The sequence below is a fragment of the Diadema antillarum genome, unplaced genomic scaffold, assembly GCF_040938485.1.
Source record: "Diadema antillarum isolate AM-2024a unplaced genomic scaffold, OU_Dant_1.0 seq00001089_RagTag, whole genome shotgun sequence".
Classification (NCBI taxonomy): Eukaryota; Metazoa; Echinodermata; class Echinoidea; order Diadematoida; family Diadematidae; genus Diadema; species Diadema antillarum.
The window spans coordinates 182,666-199,141 of NW_027271908.1; the positions used below are offsets into that span (position 1 = coordinate 182,666).

The 16,476-nt window shown below is 36.9% G+C and overlaps 1 protein-coding gene across 1 annotated transcript in view; it reads left to right on the forward strand.

Annotated features, from left to right (window-relative positions):
- LOC139743496 (receptor-type tyrosine-protein phosphatase epsilon-like) overlaps positions 1-16,476 on the forward strand; it is a 44,505-nt gene that overhangs the window by 24,801 nt on the left and 3,228 nt on the right. Inside the window, exons 17-24 of the mRNA XM_071653978.1 lie at positions 697-822; positions 2,023-2,195; positions 4,083-4,218; positions 4,839-4,988; positions 5,762-5,873; positions 6,761-6,831; positions 10,350-10,484; positions 11,376-11,504. Coding sequence (XP_071510079.1) covers positions 697-822; positions 2,023-2,195; positions 4,083-4,218; positions 4,839-4,988; positions 5,762-5,873; positions 6,761-6,831; positions 10,350-10,484; positions 11,376-11,504 — 1,032 coding nt within the window. The remainder of the gene's footprint in view (positions 1-696; positions 823-2,022; positions 2,196-4,082; positions 4,219-4,838; positions 4,989-5,761; positions 5,874-6,760; positions 6,832-10,349; positions 10,485-11,375; positions 11,505-16,476) is intronic.

The window sequence follows — 16,476 nt, forward strand, 5'->3', positions numbered from 1 at the left end:
AATCAGGTCATCATTTCTTTCAACTTAAAAGAAAATACACATAGATCATTCTTTTTTTTTTTTACAAAAATAGTCTGTCAAACACGAGTCCTCCTCAGATGCTCCTGTTATTGTACCGTATACATAATTGTGTCTATTCTCTCCTTCTTTTATGTCCGCTCTTCTGCATTCTTTCCGGTGTATGTATACAATTCTTTGCAATATAGTCAATCCAGGTTGCATTTTATCATTTTACCAGTTTGCTTATGTCCACAATGACAGGTGTTGCAGTTTCATTTTTTTTTCTTCTTTTTTCCCCTTTTCCTTCCTAATTTGATCTCATATCAGTTGCCTTTTGATTTTGTTTTATATCTGTTTGTAGTTTCATTAATTCATTATTCGTTTTCTTACATTCTAAGGGTCCCATATTATTGTCGGGCTAGCTTTGCTTTATAGTGGGACCCTCCATTTCCATTATCATCTTTACGCATACATATGTATATGCATTAAAAAAAATATAGTTAAGCTTTCTGCATTTTGTTACTCATTATCACATGTATTTTGTTAATTTTCGCCTTTGCAATTATTAGAAATATATTCTGCTTATACACTGTATATGATTTTGTCTGTTTATTTGATGGAAATGAAAATAAATCTGAACTTTGAACTTTGAACTTCGTTTAAACTTATTGCTTTGCGGGGAATTCAAACTTGTAGGATCGCTGCACAGTGTACTGGCCAGAAAAGATGAGTAGCAGCATCCAGTTTGAACAGATGGTTGTGACTCTCAGGACAATTGTGGAGAGATCAGGCTCCATTCACAGGGTCATGGATGTACAGCAGGTGCGTCATAACGTAACGGCAGGCTTGTCGGGGCAGGTATATAGTGTGATGGCAAACATTTTTGTGAGGATCTACATACATATGAGTGGCCACAAAAATGCAAATTCGACACATTTGGAGACTTAACTGACGATATTCCTACCATTAATTATGACGAAGCTATTGTGTTGTGTGCACAGAATACAGTGTAGTGCCAAAAACAGAAAATTTGCCATCATATTTTTTTTTTCACCAGAATTAAGTCATGTGAACTACTTGAAACATGCCATCTTTACGGTGATCGGAAGACTGATGGTTGAGAAATGAGTTTGCAAGAAAAACCATTGAAACTAAGATCTTAATTCAGAACTTGTGTTCCGCTTGGTCCTTCCCATTTATGACGTCATCCAGTAGGCTTACGGTTCCCTCCATGTTGAAGAGGATTGCGGTCATGAGTTCGCTTTGTGGACTCCTAAGCCGCATACCAGCATCCGTGTACTCCTAGACACCTTCCATGAAGTTGGTGATAAATGACATTTGGATTTTGTCATCGTTCAGCCAGTGTTACTCGTCTTGTATAAATAGCTTCATATCTAATCGAAAAAACAAACAATCAATCAAACATTGAATGGTAGAACAATATGGCACAAAATAAAAATATGCCTATAAAGAGAAACTTGAAAGTTGTGATATAAGCAAGAGGGTAACTGCTTTCTTGGCTAACTTGTGTAAATCAACACACCTGCATGCTGATAACAATGATGCATTTCCTTCTGTAAAGACTCGGCGTATTGATGTCTGAAAAAAGGCTACTTCACATAAAAGGGCAGGGTGCTACACACTTAAGCATACGAAGGATCAATCGAATTATCGGCATCGTAAAATCAAGAAAACCTTATTTCAATAGCAACAGTTACACAACTAAAATATTTTATCAACCATTCATTCTGTCTTTTGCATTTAAAAAAGAATACAAGATTAAATTAGTTTCAAGATTATCTTATAAATTCAGCAAGACATTGACAAGGAACAAATTGATGTAATCGTTACACAGGAAAGCGTAGGAAATGTGTGGAATTATGCGCGTATGTTAACTTTGATTACATAATGCGCTGCGAATTTCGATAAAGCTCATGTAACTTGTAATTTGGTGCCAGCTGTGATCTGCTACTCTTGGTATAACGAAACATTTGATTGTCATAATTTTCATGCCACTCATAGGTAGACCGGAATGAAGTCTTGAAGGTTCACCAGTTTCACTTCCTGGCTTGGGAAAATCTGAAATCTCCCGAGCACCCCACCACTCTCCTAACTTTCACCCGTGCTGTCAAGCAAGCTCACCAGAAATATGAGGGAGGTCCAAGTGGATCAGCACCGATCCTTGTGCACTGCAGGTTAGTGAGACAATCACCCAAAGCCTCATGAAGTGCAGACATCTGATGATAACAAGAAAATCTCCACCACGCACATTTGCGCTGATAAGAATGATAAACAATAATTCTATAGCCAATGTGCTGTTAGCATAGCAATATATACTTCCGACTATTTGTGAAAATATGTCTCGCACAATTGTACATCATATTCGCAATGCACGGAAGCGAAATGTATATTGCATCTTGCAAACGTCTGTGTATTGCAGGCCTGTAGCTAGGACTTTTCGCGGGGGGGGGGGGGGGAGAGACAGGCAAAATATGTTGGATCTGGGGGAGAGAGCGAGGAAGGGCAGGAAGGGTGTTTTAATATCGACAGATCACGGGAGGGTTCGGGAGAGGGAATGTATTCCCACTCCCAAAGGTAACTTTAATTGCATTTTCAGAGGTTTTATGCAGTGATATGGTGAACACATTTGGTGGAATGTTTTTATTTTTTTTCTGCCCCCAAAGAAGAAAAGACGGTACATTCTCGATCTATTTCAATTGCAAAAGAAAGAAAGAAAGAAAGAAAGAAAGAAAGAAACAAACAAACAAACATAATTCTAACAATGTTTCATGATTGATTTCTCATTTACTAATCATATCATTTTAAAATCTGACATTTAACGAGAGAGCATGAAGAGGGAGGCCGTGGAACGGGAACACGAGAGAGTTTTATGCATTTTCAGATTCGAAATTAAGCAATGTGATGCACACTTAGGGTGAAGTATCATAAAATATTTCAGTCGGAATTGTAAGACGACGTGTTGGTTCAATTCAATTCAATTCAATTCAATTCAATTCAATTCAATTCAATTCAATTCAACTTTATTTTCACTTCCATTATTTCAGTTGGTTATTTCAGTTCCAAAGAATGTTTAAACATATCAAGCGGTCACGCCAATGGGATTAAGCCCTGAGACCCCTGTCCAGTCACGTTCCCGTATTGTACAATTTGACTGAAATGAGTTCTAAACGATCCATAGTATGAAATAAAGAAAACAGGCTGTGGGTACTCTTTATGAGCAGGGCTGATGAATCGTGATAATTTAGAGTGCTGGAGGCGCGTGAGCCGAGAAAATACATTCTAAAAAGGCTGATTTCTCCCATGCATGAATTCATGCAAGCCTACAAAGTACAAAGCATCCCAGCTTCAATACGAATGAAGGTTTCAGAGTCAACAATATCGGATAAGGCAAAAGGAAAGCCATTCCCTTTCATTTGAAGCACATGATTTAATAGTATGTTCAAAAATGCTCCTGTCTTCCCGTAAATGTCACGTAGCAAATTTCTAATCAGCATCAATGATCAAGCGCCACATATACACATCCAACACTTTCTCCTTGCTCCAGCACTTGTACAAGTCTGAATGTGACCAATCAGCAGTCCCGACTAAAACAAAGCAGTTTGGGTGTGCAATAAATGTGTGTTCATTTGCCAGAAAATGGGGGAAAAAGAATGATGTTCATAGATAAAGTCACAGGGTAACAGTTGGAGTAGGTCTACGTTCAACGTTTTTATCTGTTGTGCAGCCAGCCATTTCCACAACATTAAATGAAAATCATTCCAAATAATATGAGTGAAAATGGACACGTAATACTGGCTTCATGACGTGAAATATTTCAAACAATGCTATTGCGATTTCTGTACGTGGTACTTTAAAAAGCTGTGATAGTCTTGTGAGAATTTCATCGTTTGCATTGCATATCTTCAGCTAGTTTTTTGCGCAGAGACCTCATTTAAAAAACGTAAAGATTTTGATTTTCAGGTCATTTCATTCAATCCGTGAAACGGGGGCTTCCTATCTTTTGAAGATGGTATTGTAATCATAACATTTGTTTTGAATTGCTTGCCATGGTGACTGTGTAGTGCTGGAGTTGGTAGGACAGGGACATTCATCACCCTTTACTGCATGCTGGACCAGCTCCAAGAGGAAGGCAGAGTCAACATCTTTGACTTCATTAAACAGATGAGGGAGGACCGACCAAAGATGGTTCAAACTGTTGTGAGTATTCTAGGCACTCTACACATATCTTGAACATCTCCCGCAGTTTCCATTAGTAATTTGCCTTTACAACGCATATAAGATTTCAGAGCTCAAAGGAAATTGAAAACCAATCACGTGGTTATGAAGAATGTCAGTCATTACCATTCATCTGTCAGGCACTAACCTTATTGTACTTGATAAGCTTATCCATTAGCATTCAGTAATCCATCTAACTTGACCTATATAGTTGTCGATTAGCAAGCCAACATCACAGCTAAAGTGATGCCGTTCAGTCCCTGAAGACAGCTGTGTTGAGACAAAAGGAACTAATAGGAGAAGGTACTCTGTTTCTTGAAATCGCGATAGTTTCTATAGACATCTGTGCCAATCAGCGAAAAGGTACTCCAGCGTGTGTGTCTTCCTCTTTGTCAATCACCGAACAGAGCACATTAAGGATTTAATACAGAGTAAAAAATGAACTTTTTCTTATAGGTGCAGAATGCATGTCTGTTCAGTGCATCTTTTGTATCTTTTTATCATTTTGAAGATGTGTAAGACTACTGATAAAGAGAGCAATGAAAAAAAAAAACAATACAGGAATTCTTTATTCTATTCTAATCTCGTGTCATCTGCTTCAGGACCAGTACATATTCCTCCACACCGCCCTTGTAGAAGCCTATCTGAGTGGGAACACAGAGATCCCCGTCAGAGAGTATCGGGACCATTTGATGTGGCTCCATCAAAGGGATGCACTGACAAACAAACTCAACATTGAACTGGAGTTTGAGGTATTGCAGTTACAATTTGCATCCATTATCATAAAAAAAGAACGATGAGGAAGAATCCTAGTTATTCTTCTGTATTCTCAAAACAAAACGACTCTCTGAGCTTGTTTTTTTTTCCAAAAAGCTAAATGTGTTGGCATTCATAAACCATATGCGTCACTGTGTTTATAGAATATAATGGATTCCTCATAAAATAATGTAGATATAGTTATGATGGAAATATCATGAAAAATAGGTTGCAGGAAAATGCCTTATTTAACTGCGAAGAGCATGGTGTATAACACGGTGAAGTGGTCCGCTCCATGCAAGTTAATGCAACTGGACCCCATCGATGGAAGACCAGCTATAGAGTGCAGCGGAATAAGGGTTATCCAGCGATCTCATCAGACGGAAAATGAAAACAAACATCCGAATAAACAGATGTCTTTAATAAACAGATACGTCATTTGGTGATATACAAAAACAGTTTGAATGTTCATGTACTTGTACAGAATTTCCTAAATTTTTACCTTTTCTTTGTTGCTATTTCTTATAATGTGCGAATTTTGATTCGTGGAGCATTTCATCATTCTCTCTTCTTCTCTATTTTTCGTCCATTTCTTTTTTTTTACTGCCTTGTCCCTCAAACTGGTAATCATCACAAATTCTTATCCAGGAATTCCGTGAAGGCACCCCCTTCATTTAGTTTGTTTTTATTGTATTTTTGTTTTAAAAAACGGGTGACGCCACTGTTATCATGTTGTATATTGTGATCTTTTGCCATCTCTAATGTCCAGAGGCTGATCAAACTCATCCAAAAGTCCAGCAATCACGATCAACAGAATTTGAGGTCTGCGATGGAAGACTGCAACAGCGATGTCCTGCCGGGTGCTGTTTGTTGTTCCGAAGGTTCGTTTTTCCGAAGGTTCGTTATTCCAAAGGTTCGTTACTCCGAAGGTTCGTTAATCCGAAATACACAAATTCCATATACCTAGAGTTCGTTAATCCGAACATTTGTGGCGTCATCCTGAAGGTACTTTAATCCAAAAATGAATTATAGGATTCGCTATTCCGAAGGCTAGCTCGTTTATCTGAAAATGAAATAGGGGCCGTAACGAACCTTCGGAATAGCGTCGTACCTCATTTCATTTCGGATTAACGAATCTTCGGAATAACGAGTCTTTGGAATAACGAACCTTCGGAATAACGAACTGTAATCGTCCTACCAAGAATGTCAATCAAATTCATGAACGGTTCAAGGGAATGAAAAGCTTATAATACAGGAAATAATAGGGTAATTTCATGAAGCAAATTGTATATACGCAATACCAAGCTTGAGGAGATAAATACATTAATTTTCTTCTCTTCATCTCTCTCTTTCTTTCCCTTCTCTTTATTGCGTATAAGTGTGCACGCACGCATGTCTGTGTATACGCGCGTGCATAGAATGTGTGTGTGTGTGTGTGTGTTTGTGCTAAAAGCTTCTTTTTGAGGGATCTACCTCCAATATGATACTCTAGACTATCAAATTTCAATGCATTTAGTAATCTAATATGCAAGTTGAGCCTGTATGCACGTAATTTTCACATCTTGTTATTGTTCATTGATCTGTATGAATATTACAAATGTATATTGTGTGGAAAATTGATAAATGAAATGAAGTGAAATGAGATAAAATGTGAATATCTTCATTTACAAATACACATATCTTGGACAGTTGCACGATAGCACGGCTTGACTTATCAACCATCTTATGTCCAGTTACATACAAACTTCATCTGATCTAACATTTGCAGTGGAGGGGAACAGTCTTGAGACAATGTGGTATGTGGAAATCAAAGACTGCATCAAAGCAACATTCCTCAATGTAAGTAGTTCACGTCATCAGATCAGATGGCTATTTCTTGGACAGCAAACATCTTCATGTGAACTGTGTTTCATGTAAACTCATGGGCTTCTTACTCTGGGAATCTACACCATACAAGCAATGCTTTTATGTACATTCTTCATATATTTTACATGTTTAATTGTCTTTTTTATGTTTATGGTTTATTTGTTTCAGCGTGGAATATGGAACAATAAAACAAACAGAACAAACGAAACTCTCTCTTCTCTCTGTCTTCTTGAAACGGTTTAATACGCCATAAGTTAACTGTGATATCTAAATTTGCTCCATGAATTATTTGAAAGATAGCATACCTGCACGTATAAATCAGAAATCATTTTATTACCACTTCACGCCAATATGTTTTTCTTTTTCCAGCTTTATGAAAAAAAAAGTACTTAACTTACCTTTTTGGTAAGTATGAATGGAATTATGCTACCCGTAAAGGGAAAATCCAGTCCAAATACAAGTTAGTCTGCTAAGAAAGAGTAAAATATTACGAGTTTAACAGTATAAATTTGGTGGAAATCAGATGAAAAATAAAGAGGTTTTGACATTTTGCTATTTTGGGCGAAACATTTCTTGAACAGTCAATATGAATATGCAAATGGCAAAGTGACCATGTCATTCCCTCACAACTTACCGTATAGTTTGTACATAAAATTGTGAAATTTCCAGTTTTTCATTCAAACGCAATTATGCCCAAGGCTCAAATCCTCGTATATCTCACTGATCACTATTCTGAAGGTATTCACCAGGAATAACGTCATGTTTCAGACTTCAATGACAGAAACGTTGAATTTTCATCATTTTTTTTTGTACATGATCAATGGAAAATTGTGAGGGTATGACATGGTTAGGTCACTCATTTGCATATTAATATTCACTGTACAATAACTGATGTGCAGAAATCAGCAAAATGTCATAACATCCTTTTTTTAATCCAATTTCAGCCAAATTTTTACCGTTGAACTCGTAACATTTTACTCTTCCTTTATCAGACTAACTTATATTTGGACTGGATTTCCTCTTTAACATTATGTCAGTATCAACAGGAAGAAATGCATACCTTTCATAGAGTTTTCTCTCTATCTTTTTTTTTACTGTTGTCCATGCGTCACTTCAGTAACTGTTGTAGACTTCTCAACCTAAGATGGCCGCCCTGAAAGTTTATAAAATCAACACTTTGGAATGAATTGTCCAATTCTTATCAAACTTTAATGATGTACTTCAGGGATATTGCAGCATTTACTAAATTCCCTTTGATTAATATTTTTGTTTCAGTTACCATAAGATTGCTAAGACAGCATCAGGGCACAGATTGATAGTGTTAATGTTAATTGCTTAAAGATCTATGAGAAAGCCAAATGTGAAGTGAATCAATCAAGGTATACAAATCACATTTTGTTGTTATACTTTTCCTATGATGTAGCAGATATAGGTGTGTGCTTTATCTTTATGAAGAGTTTGCAGTTTGGCATTTGTACTAGAATGTGTATCTCTTGATTTCAGTTTATTTCCACGTTTCATGTCCTCGTATGTGCTTTTTACCCTTCTCTTTGCCAGCTCTACATTGTATTGTAGTGCTACCTTTGTACTATATATGATTTGTTTATACAGTGAAAAGTATTTCTTTTCATTTGTAAAAAAGAAAGAAAGAAAGAAAGAAAGATATATTGATTTCTCGATTGTGTTTGTGTTTGGAATGTCCAATTTGGTTCCCTCTTGATGACCCGATACAATTATTCTTGATATTTGTGGTTTGTTGTGAAAATGTCAGTGATAAAAATATCTCAGGTAAAAATGCATATTTACCATTTCCAAACAGTTGCAAATCTTAAGATATTAATATATTTTACTGGACATAGTATTACATAGAAACACATATTGTTTTATTAAAGGCTGGCATAGAAAAATGGAGGAGCTTGCGTAAAAAAAAGAGAACTTGTGATAATGCAGAGAACAAAATAGAGTGTTGATTATGTTCATCTAAACAATAATATAATTTGTGATGAGACACCGGATTGATTTTTAGAAAGATCTTAAAAGTAGGAAAACGTAGATGGATTGTTTCTATTCTATGGAAATCTTTCATTTCAAATTCATTATCTGTACTTACGTTTTTTTACAATATTCTTTTTCCTATGTTTATTCATATAATCGTTAATCAATCTTCACGTATTGCGCATATCATATTTGGCAAAGTCAAGTTTCTATACTATTAATTTTTCTTTGAACGCAATATCTAAGCTTGATACTTTTATACACTGTATATTTCCTGTGTGATTGTTTTCATTGTTTAGCTTTAAAAACACATAACAATAAAACAATTCTTGTTTTTGCGATTAACTGAACGCAATAACGACTTCGTAACCCTCGGGAGATTTGCATTTCGCATGCACTTATGCGGGTTTATTCTACCTAATGAATGATGGAAACATAAATATCTGACAAATTAAAAATTTTATTGTGACGAATATCATAAGGTACATTTATATCTTGCAAAATATACGCTTGACACCCAACAATTTCTACCAAGACTCTTAAATCCGGACCTTGTTTGGAGGTGTGAACTTACGTTTTCGTTCATGATTTTGTATTTGTTTTGATTTCTATACGGGAAAAAAAAATTAACGCAAATTATTGAATATGGTCAGGTATATCTTCAATTACAATGCCACGGTCATTTAAGGGGCAGAGCGTTGTGTAACACGAGTCCGTTTTTAAATAAATGGTGAGAAATGTGAAGAAAGAGGAAATTTGTGGGTGTTCATTACATATTTGAATCAATACTGAAATCAGCAGTTTGTCTTTAACATCAACATCATAGCAACATTATGTGTAGTCACATGATGCTGTGTAGACCAATCCTTGAGTAGGACTTCATTAATGAAGAATGATTTGTGTATCAACTCATCTTTTTTTCTGTAGTTTTCACTGCCCTGTCTCTTTCTTATTTGTATGTGGCAGGGTCATATCACCCTATTGTCTGGAATTATATCCTCTTCCTTACACCTTATATGTAGGCCCTACCTATTTGTAATCAATTGATGTTATGTCTTTAATATCTGCATAATTCATAAATTCATCTCGTTCGCTTTCTCTGTCTTTTCTGAAGATTGTTCTTTTTCTCTGTTTTTTCTTTTTGTCTTGACTGTATACTCATCGATTTGAAATCTCATGTTTCCTTTTTCTGAAGTTTTTTGTAATGTATTTCTTTCCTGTGATTTGTAATGACATTGTCATCTTTTTTCTCTTTTCTTTGATCATTGATTTGTTATGCCCTCTCTGCCTTCGGTGCCATGACATTTGCTCTTGCGACAATTGTTGCCATGAATATTCGCGCGCTCAACACAAATTCTACCCATTAACCCTCATCCTGACCCTCACTTTAAATTAAACCTTAAACCATGTCATAACACTAGCCCTCACCATAAGTACATCGATAAAATAGGATTGGAGAAAGTGTGTAACATTTCATCTATCACCCTCTCCGCCAGACGTTCATGAGGAAAGATGCATTTGTGGCAACACAGACACCTCTCCCATACACAAGAGGAGACATCTGGAGGTTTATCTACGACTGGAAGTGTCCCGTCATTATCATGCTCAATCAGATGGACGAGAGTGACGAGGTATGTTATTTTGTCCCAAATGATATGAACTCCATTAATTGAACGATGAAAAAGAATATGACTTGACTGAATTGATACACTTACACAAGTACAATCATCAGTATTGATAACATGAAAAAATATATGAGACCAGTCAGTAGTTGTCTAGTGGACTGGGTTGGTTTCGATTCTCACTTATATGCGTAAAGAGAATATAGCCAACAACAAATTGATCTTTATCCAAGGTAGTCTTTACAGTGCTGACACTATTCAACAAGAAAGCCCTGTTATTGTTACTTTTGCGTTGCCAGGTACCCAATTATACTAGTATATGTTTACATCTGGTCGTGAGGGACATGGTGGGTAAAAACATCCTGTGCAAAGATGTATAGTACTGGACAGGATTCCGAACTTGGGTTTTCAAATTAAAAGTCAGGAGTCACATCCAATGTACCTTATTAAAAGCCCTTAAGTTACTTTTTGATGAAGCCTACTGATCTGACCAATCCTCTCCGCTCAAAGAAGTGATTTACAATTTGTTTTTATCCGTGTCTAATAATAACGATGAACTTTTGGTATAGATTGTATGACAAAAAAGAAAATCTTTTGTCCCATTCCATAATGCAATTACCTAATACTATAATCCATATTTCTTTCTTATGGCTTATTACCGAATAACAATAACATTTGCCAATTGCCATTTTTGGCCCAGGTAATGACTCGAAGACACTTGGAAGCAAAATCACACTCGCCTTAAAACAAACCCCAACAAAACCACTGTAACTTCATTATTCTCCGTATCTATTTTCTTTGTAAAGCAGAAACAATATATAAATGTATAGGCTTTAATAGCCGTAAAGGCTTTAATAGCTGTAATGGTGAACTCACAAACTTTTTCTTTCACTCAACCAGACTTGTGTCCAGTACTGGCCCGATCAGGATTGTGCAAATTTTGGCCCTCTCTGTGTCACCATTACCTCAGGTGAGGTCAGCCAACAAGACTACGCGGTCAGAGAGTTTCGTGTGAAAGGAGAGAAGGAGGTGAGTTGGGGCTTTAGAACATCAGGGTACCGTTTTATCAAAAGATATGATAGATTAGGAATTTCCTTACTACACAGACTGTCATAGACTTATCATGGAAGGAATAATCAATTATTACTCTTCATAAAACAGGGCCCAGGTAATGTCATAATGTGGAACATAACTCATTAGCTTGATTCTGACGTGCCAATCAATTCAAATCAATTGCTGTGTTTGTGTGAAAGAGAGAGGTAAATCATCTCAATCCTTAAATATGTCCACAGAATTTTCAGCCAGTTTCAACTAGGTTATAATGCAAAAATGTCAGGTGTAATTTAGAGTGAAGATGGGTAACTGTTGTAAAATGAGATATCAAACATGCCATCAACTAAATTTAGGATGTTTGGGCACTTCAGCATTGAAATAAGGTTGTGCAAAAGCCTAAAATAAAATCTGCCAAGACCAACACGGATAGAGAAAAACTTCATGTGAGTTACAATTGAAATTAAGTTGTCAAAAACACGAACATAAAGCAGCTTTTTTTTTTTCAATGCCATCAAATCCACGCTGCGATGCAAATTTAACGTGCATGTGTAGACTCCAAAGAATATCCAACACCAGTACTAAGAGATAAAGATTTTGGTGTATTTTTGTCACATGCAGTGAAGATCAGTCTTCTTTGATTCAACCCTTATAGTCACACTATCAATCTTTATGGTCTAAACCTGTCCTTCGGATAGCAAAGATAGGATAAAAAATAGCCGTCCCGTGCATGAGAGTAACAACCCACGCTTTTCGTTCATTCATACAAAGAGTAGGGTCCATAACCAGTTCAAGTGGTCCCCCAAGAAATCACAACTGAATCAGCTGTATCTGCACTATGTTATCATTCTGTTTGATTAAATATGACAACAACGCCAAATAGCACCATTCTTATCTAAATACGCATCTATTTATTATGAAGGGGGGTAGGGATTCAACTGCACACAAATGACGAGTGGACTCTGGTGCTGCAAGGTGACTTGACGTTTATTGGCACGACGTACTTCAGCCGATCAAAGCAAGTCAAAAACAGTGCAAACGATCAAACAGTCCCTGCATACAGACCAGAAAAATCAAAACACGGTTAACATCATGGATAGGAACAATCCAACATTTTTCCATCGACAACTTGTTCAGGATGGCAATATCAACTAATAAACAATTGTATCATATCAATGCTCAAAGAACTTCTCTGTCAAATATCTATCTCGGAGCTAGACTGATCTCACATCCCTCGCCTTTCACAATAGGAATATGAAATTACATGTTTCTCATCTGCATAGTGTATAGGATGGCTAGAATATCATGCATCAACGTGAAACATATTCTTAGGAGTTCTATATCATCAGCGTATCTGAGTTCAAGTCGTCTAAACTCTTTCAACTGCTATCGCAATACCTGCACAGATCATATCAAAGAAGAAACTGCAAAATCTTCTTGGAACAGTGAAACATGCCAAAACAGTCAATGGATAGACCACTCAATCTCTCTCATTTACTGTTGACCTTCACTCTGTTGTCGATAGACTAGACTACAGTATACAGTTGTGTTTCTTTTGAATACAATAGAAAAAGAGTAGGCAAGCCAATTACTGCTAAAATGCCTGTCACTGCACATATAGTCATTTCCAAATAGTAACATTGTTCTCAGTTACTAGAACAAAACATGTCAGCATATTACATACCATACACATTCCTTACTTTAATAGAGTTTGATCCTGAGTGGTAGCTATGTGCACTTGTAATCACTTGCTCCGCACAAACAGTGAGCATAACATTGAATTAGACTATCAAAGTGTTCCACTTATTTACTGACTAGTCATCGACAGCCAACTGAGCGTAGTTGTGTTATATGACATGAATGTGCACACAAAGAATACAGTATACAATAGTTGCTATCCTTGTTTGAACTCGCCGATCCAATACTCAGTCCATCTAGAGTACAAGTTGTACGTACAGGTAGGAGACAACCTCTAGGTCCTTCGCTCAATTATCACTGCTTATGCTGTGACAATAAACATAACAAATGCAATGAATTATACTTGAGGTATATACACACATGTCAGTGCATAGGGCTATTTTTCAACTTCAGCCCTTAAAGATAATATACAGTTTAGGTACCTCAAAAGTTTCCCTGAATTTCCTTGTCTTAGTTTGTCTTTCAGGTTAAAGTACCTTTCATATAACTAACACTGTGAGACTTACTCGCCCCAAAGTGTTCTCATGTCTTAGTAATCATGCAATAATAGTTTCGTACCAGAGCCGCCGCCGTTCGACGGCGCGGCGAGGTAGTACACGTATTGTACGAAACCTGCATGATAACTGCGACCCGGGCAGCGTGCAGCCCCATACAAAACACGTGTACGCATAGCTAACTGCGACCAGCAGCCCCATACGCATAGCGTAATGGGGCTTCGCATTGTAGCATTCAGGATCATGACAAATTTAGTATCGCGGGTAAATATTAACTTAAAATACACAAATTTCTTCAATTTGAAGACTTACCAATTAAGTTAAAGTATTGAAAACAGGCTTCGGACAACGTTGAGTTCTGCCAATAGTCCCTTTCTGTTCAAATTGATGACTGAATGTGACTCGGCCGAGAGGACCCTGGGAGAGCTACATACACTGAATACTACGGCCAGCGCGTGCGCACACATCACATGCGCACAAATTTCAAATCCATGAACGGATAAGATGTTTGTGTGCGCATGCGCTGGCCGTAGTATTCAGTGTATGTAGCTCTCCCAAGGTCCACTCGACCGAGTCGCATTCAGTCATCAATTCGAACAGAAAGGGACTATTGGCAGAACCAAACGTTGCCCGAAACCTGTTGTCAATACTTCAACTTAATTGGTAAGTCTTCAAATTGAAGAAATTTTGGAATTTTAAGTTGGTATTTACCCGCGATACTAAATCTGTCATGATCCTGAATGTCACAATGCGAAGCCCCATTACGCTTTGCGTATGGGGCTGCTGGTCGCAGTTAATTGCATGATTACTGAGACATGAGAGCACTTTGGGGCGAGTAAGTCTCACAGTGTCAGTCATATGAAAGGTACTTAAACCTGAAACACAAACATTCAGAGAAACTTTTGAGGTACCAAAACTTTATATCATCTTTAAATTTCCTCTCTATATGTCAATATAGAACACATATACAGGCATCTACTACTAGACAAAGCCAGAAACATAGTTACATCAAACTATAGCAATCTAGAACATTGACTTGAATCTGCTCTAGTCTACACTGCATCTTCTGACACAGCCTGTATCTCCTTGACTGAGTGACAGCTCTAAAGCTCTAGTGAATTATGCCTGAGAAAGCACACCATTACTTTTTGAACCATTCATCTTTGTGTTTGATTACCACTTGCTAGTAGCATTAATTTTCCATCATCACCTTTTACCCAACTTACCCTGGTAATTACAGCAAAAGAGCATACTATACATCCAAGCAGTCAGAATACTAGGTCTACCACATAATCTGACCTGATGCACATGAAATCATGCTTAATTTGCACTCTTTGCCTATGCAGTAATTCTATTTACATACTTTCCTTGTCTTTCACACATGGTATGTGATTTAAAACATAACTGTGAATGTGCATCCAGCATTAGTGCAGGCCTGGCACACACACACACACACACACACACACACACTCCTATCATATAAATACACAAGCTAAGGTACTGCGTGTGTAGAGCAAAGTGTTTCCAAGGTAGGCACAGTTAAACTTTCACGTGTGCATAAGTTTGGAGAGGTTTGCAAAATGCTCCCAAAATTATGTATTGCCTGTCATAACATCATGAAACACATCATAACCTAGAGTTTATTACATTCATGAACACTTACTCATATCAGTGACATGAGATCTCTTTCTTGTGAAGGTGGAATTCGCCTCAAACGGAGATCATGATGAGCATGCTCTCCATGCTATTTTCATGCCAAATAGCATGAAAATTGCGTAAGTAATTCCTATTTATAAGAAAGGGGAGAAGGATGATGTCAATAACTATATGATAGACCCATATCTTTATTATCTTCTATTTCTAAGATTCTCGAAAGAATAGTTTACATCGGGACTGGACGTTTTCTTAAAACCTGCGACATATTTTCAAACTTTCAATTTGGATTCAAGGAAAAATCACAGCACAACACACGAACTACTCGCCCTCATCGACAAAGTCACGCACGCACTCAACACATTTTCACACACAGTAGGTATCTTCTTGGACTTCTCCAAGGTCTTTGACACGATTAACCATGGAATACTTCTCGCCAAATTATCTCATTATGGCATACGTGGAAAGGCCTTGGAGTGGTTCACGAGTTACCTATCAAATAGATCCCAATTTGTACATGTCAACGGCTTTGGCTCTTAAAACAAAACAATTACATGTGGTGTTCCACAAGGGAGCTTACTAGGCCCATTGTTATTCATTATTTATATCAATGATTTTCATAGATCCTCGGAGATACTATCATTCATATTATTCGCGGATGACTCTAACCTTTTCTTTTCCCACCCTGACCCAAATATCTTAACAAGAACAGTAAACGAATAATTGAAAAAGGTTATACAATGGATATACGCAAATAAATTGTCATTAAACATTTACAAAAAATGTTTTTTTTTGTAACTCTATAGAAAGCCTCCCAGGCAATATAACATTAACTCCCCTAGAAGAAGTTTCTTCCTTCAAATTTCTTGGTATTTGTGTTGATAACAAGCTTTCATGAAGGAACCATATTGATAACATAATTATGTAAAACTATTTCACGTAACATTAGCGTAATGAAGAGATTGAAATATTATCTTCCTTCATCTGCATTATTAACTCTTTATTCTAGCTTGATACTACCTTATTTAAACTACGGGATCCTTGCTTGGGGTAATACATATCAGATATTACTTGATAAACTTTTTTATTGCAAAAGAAAGCGCTTA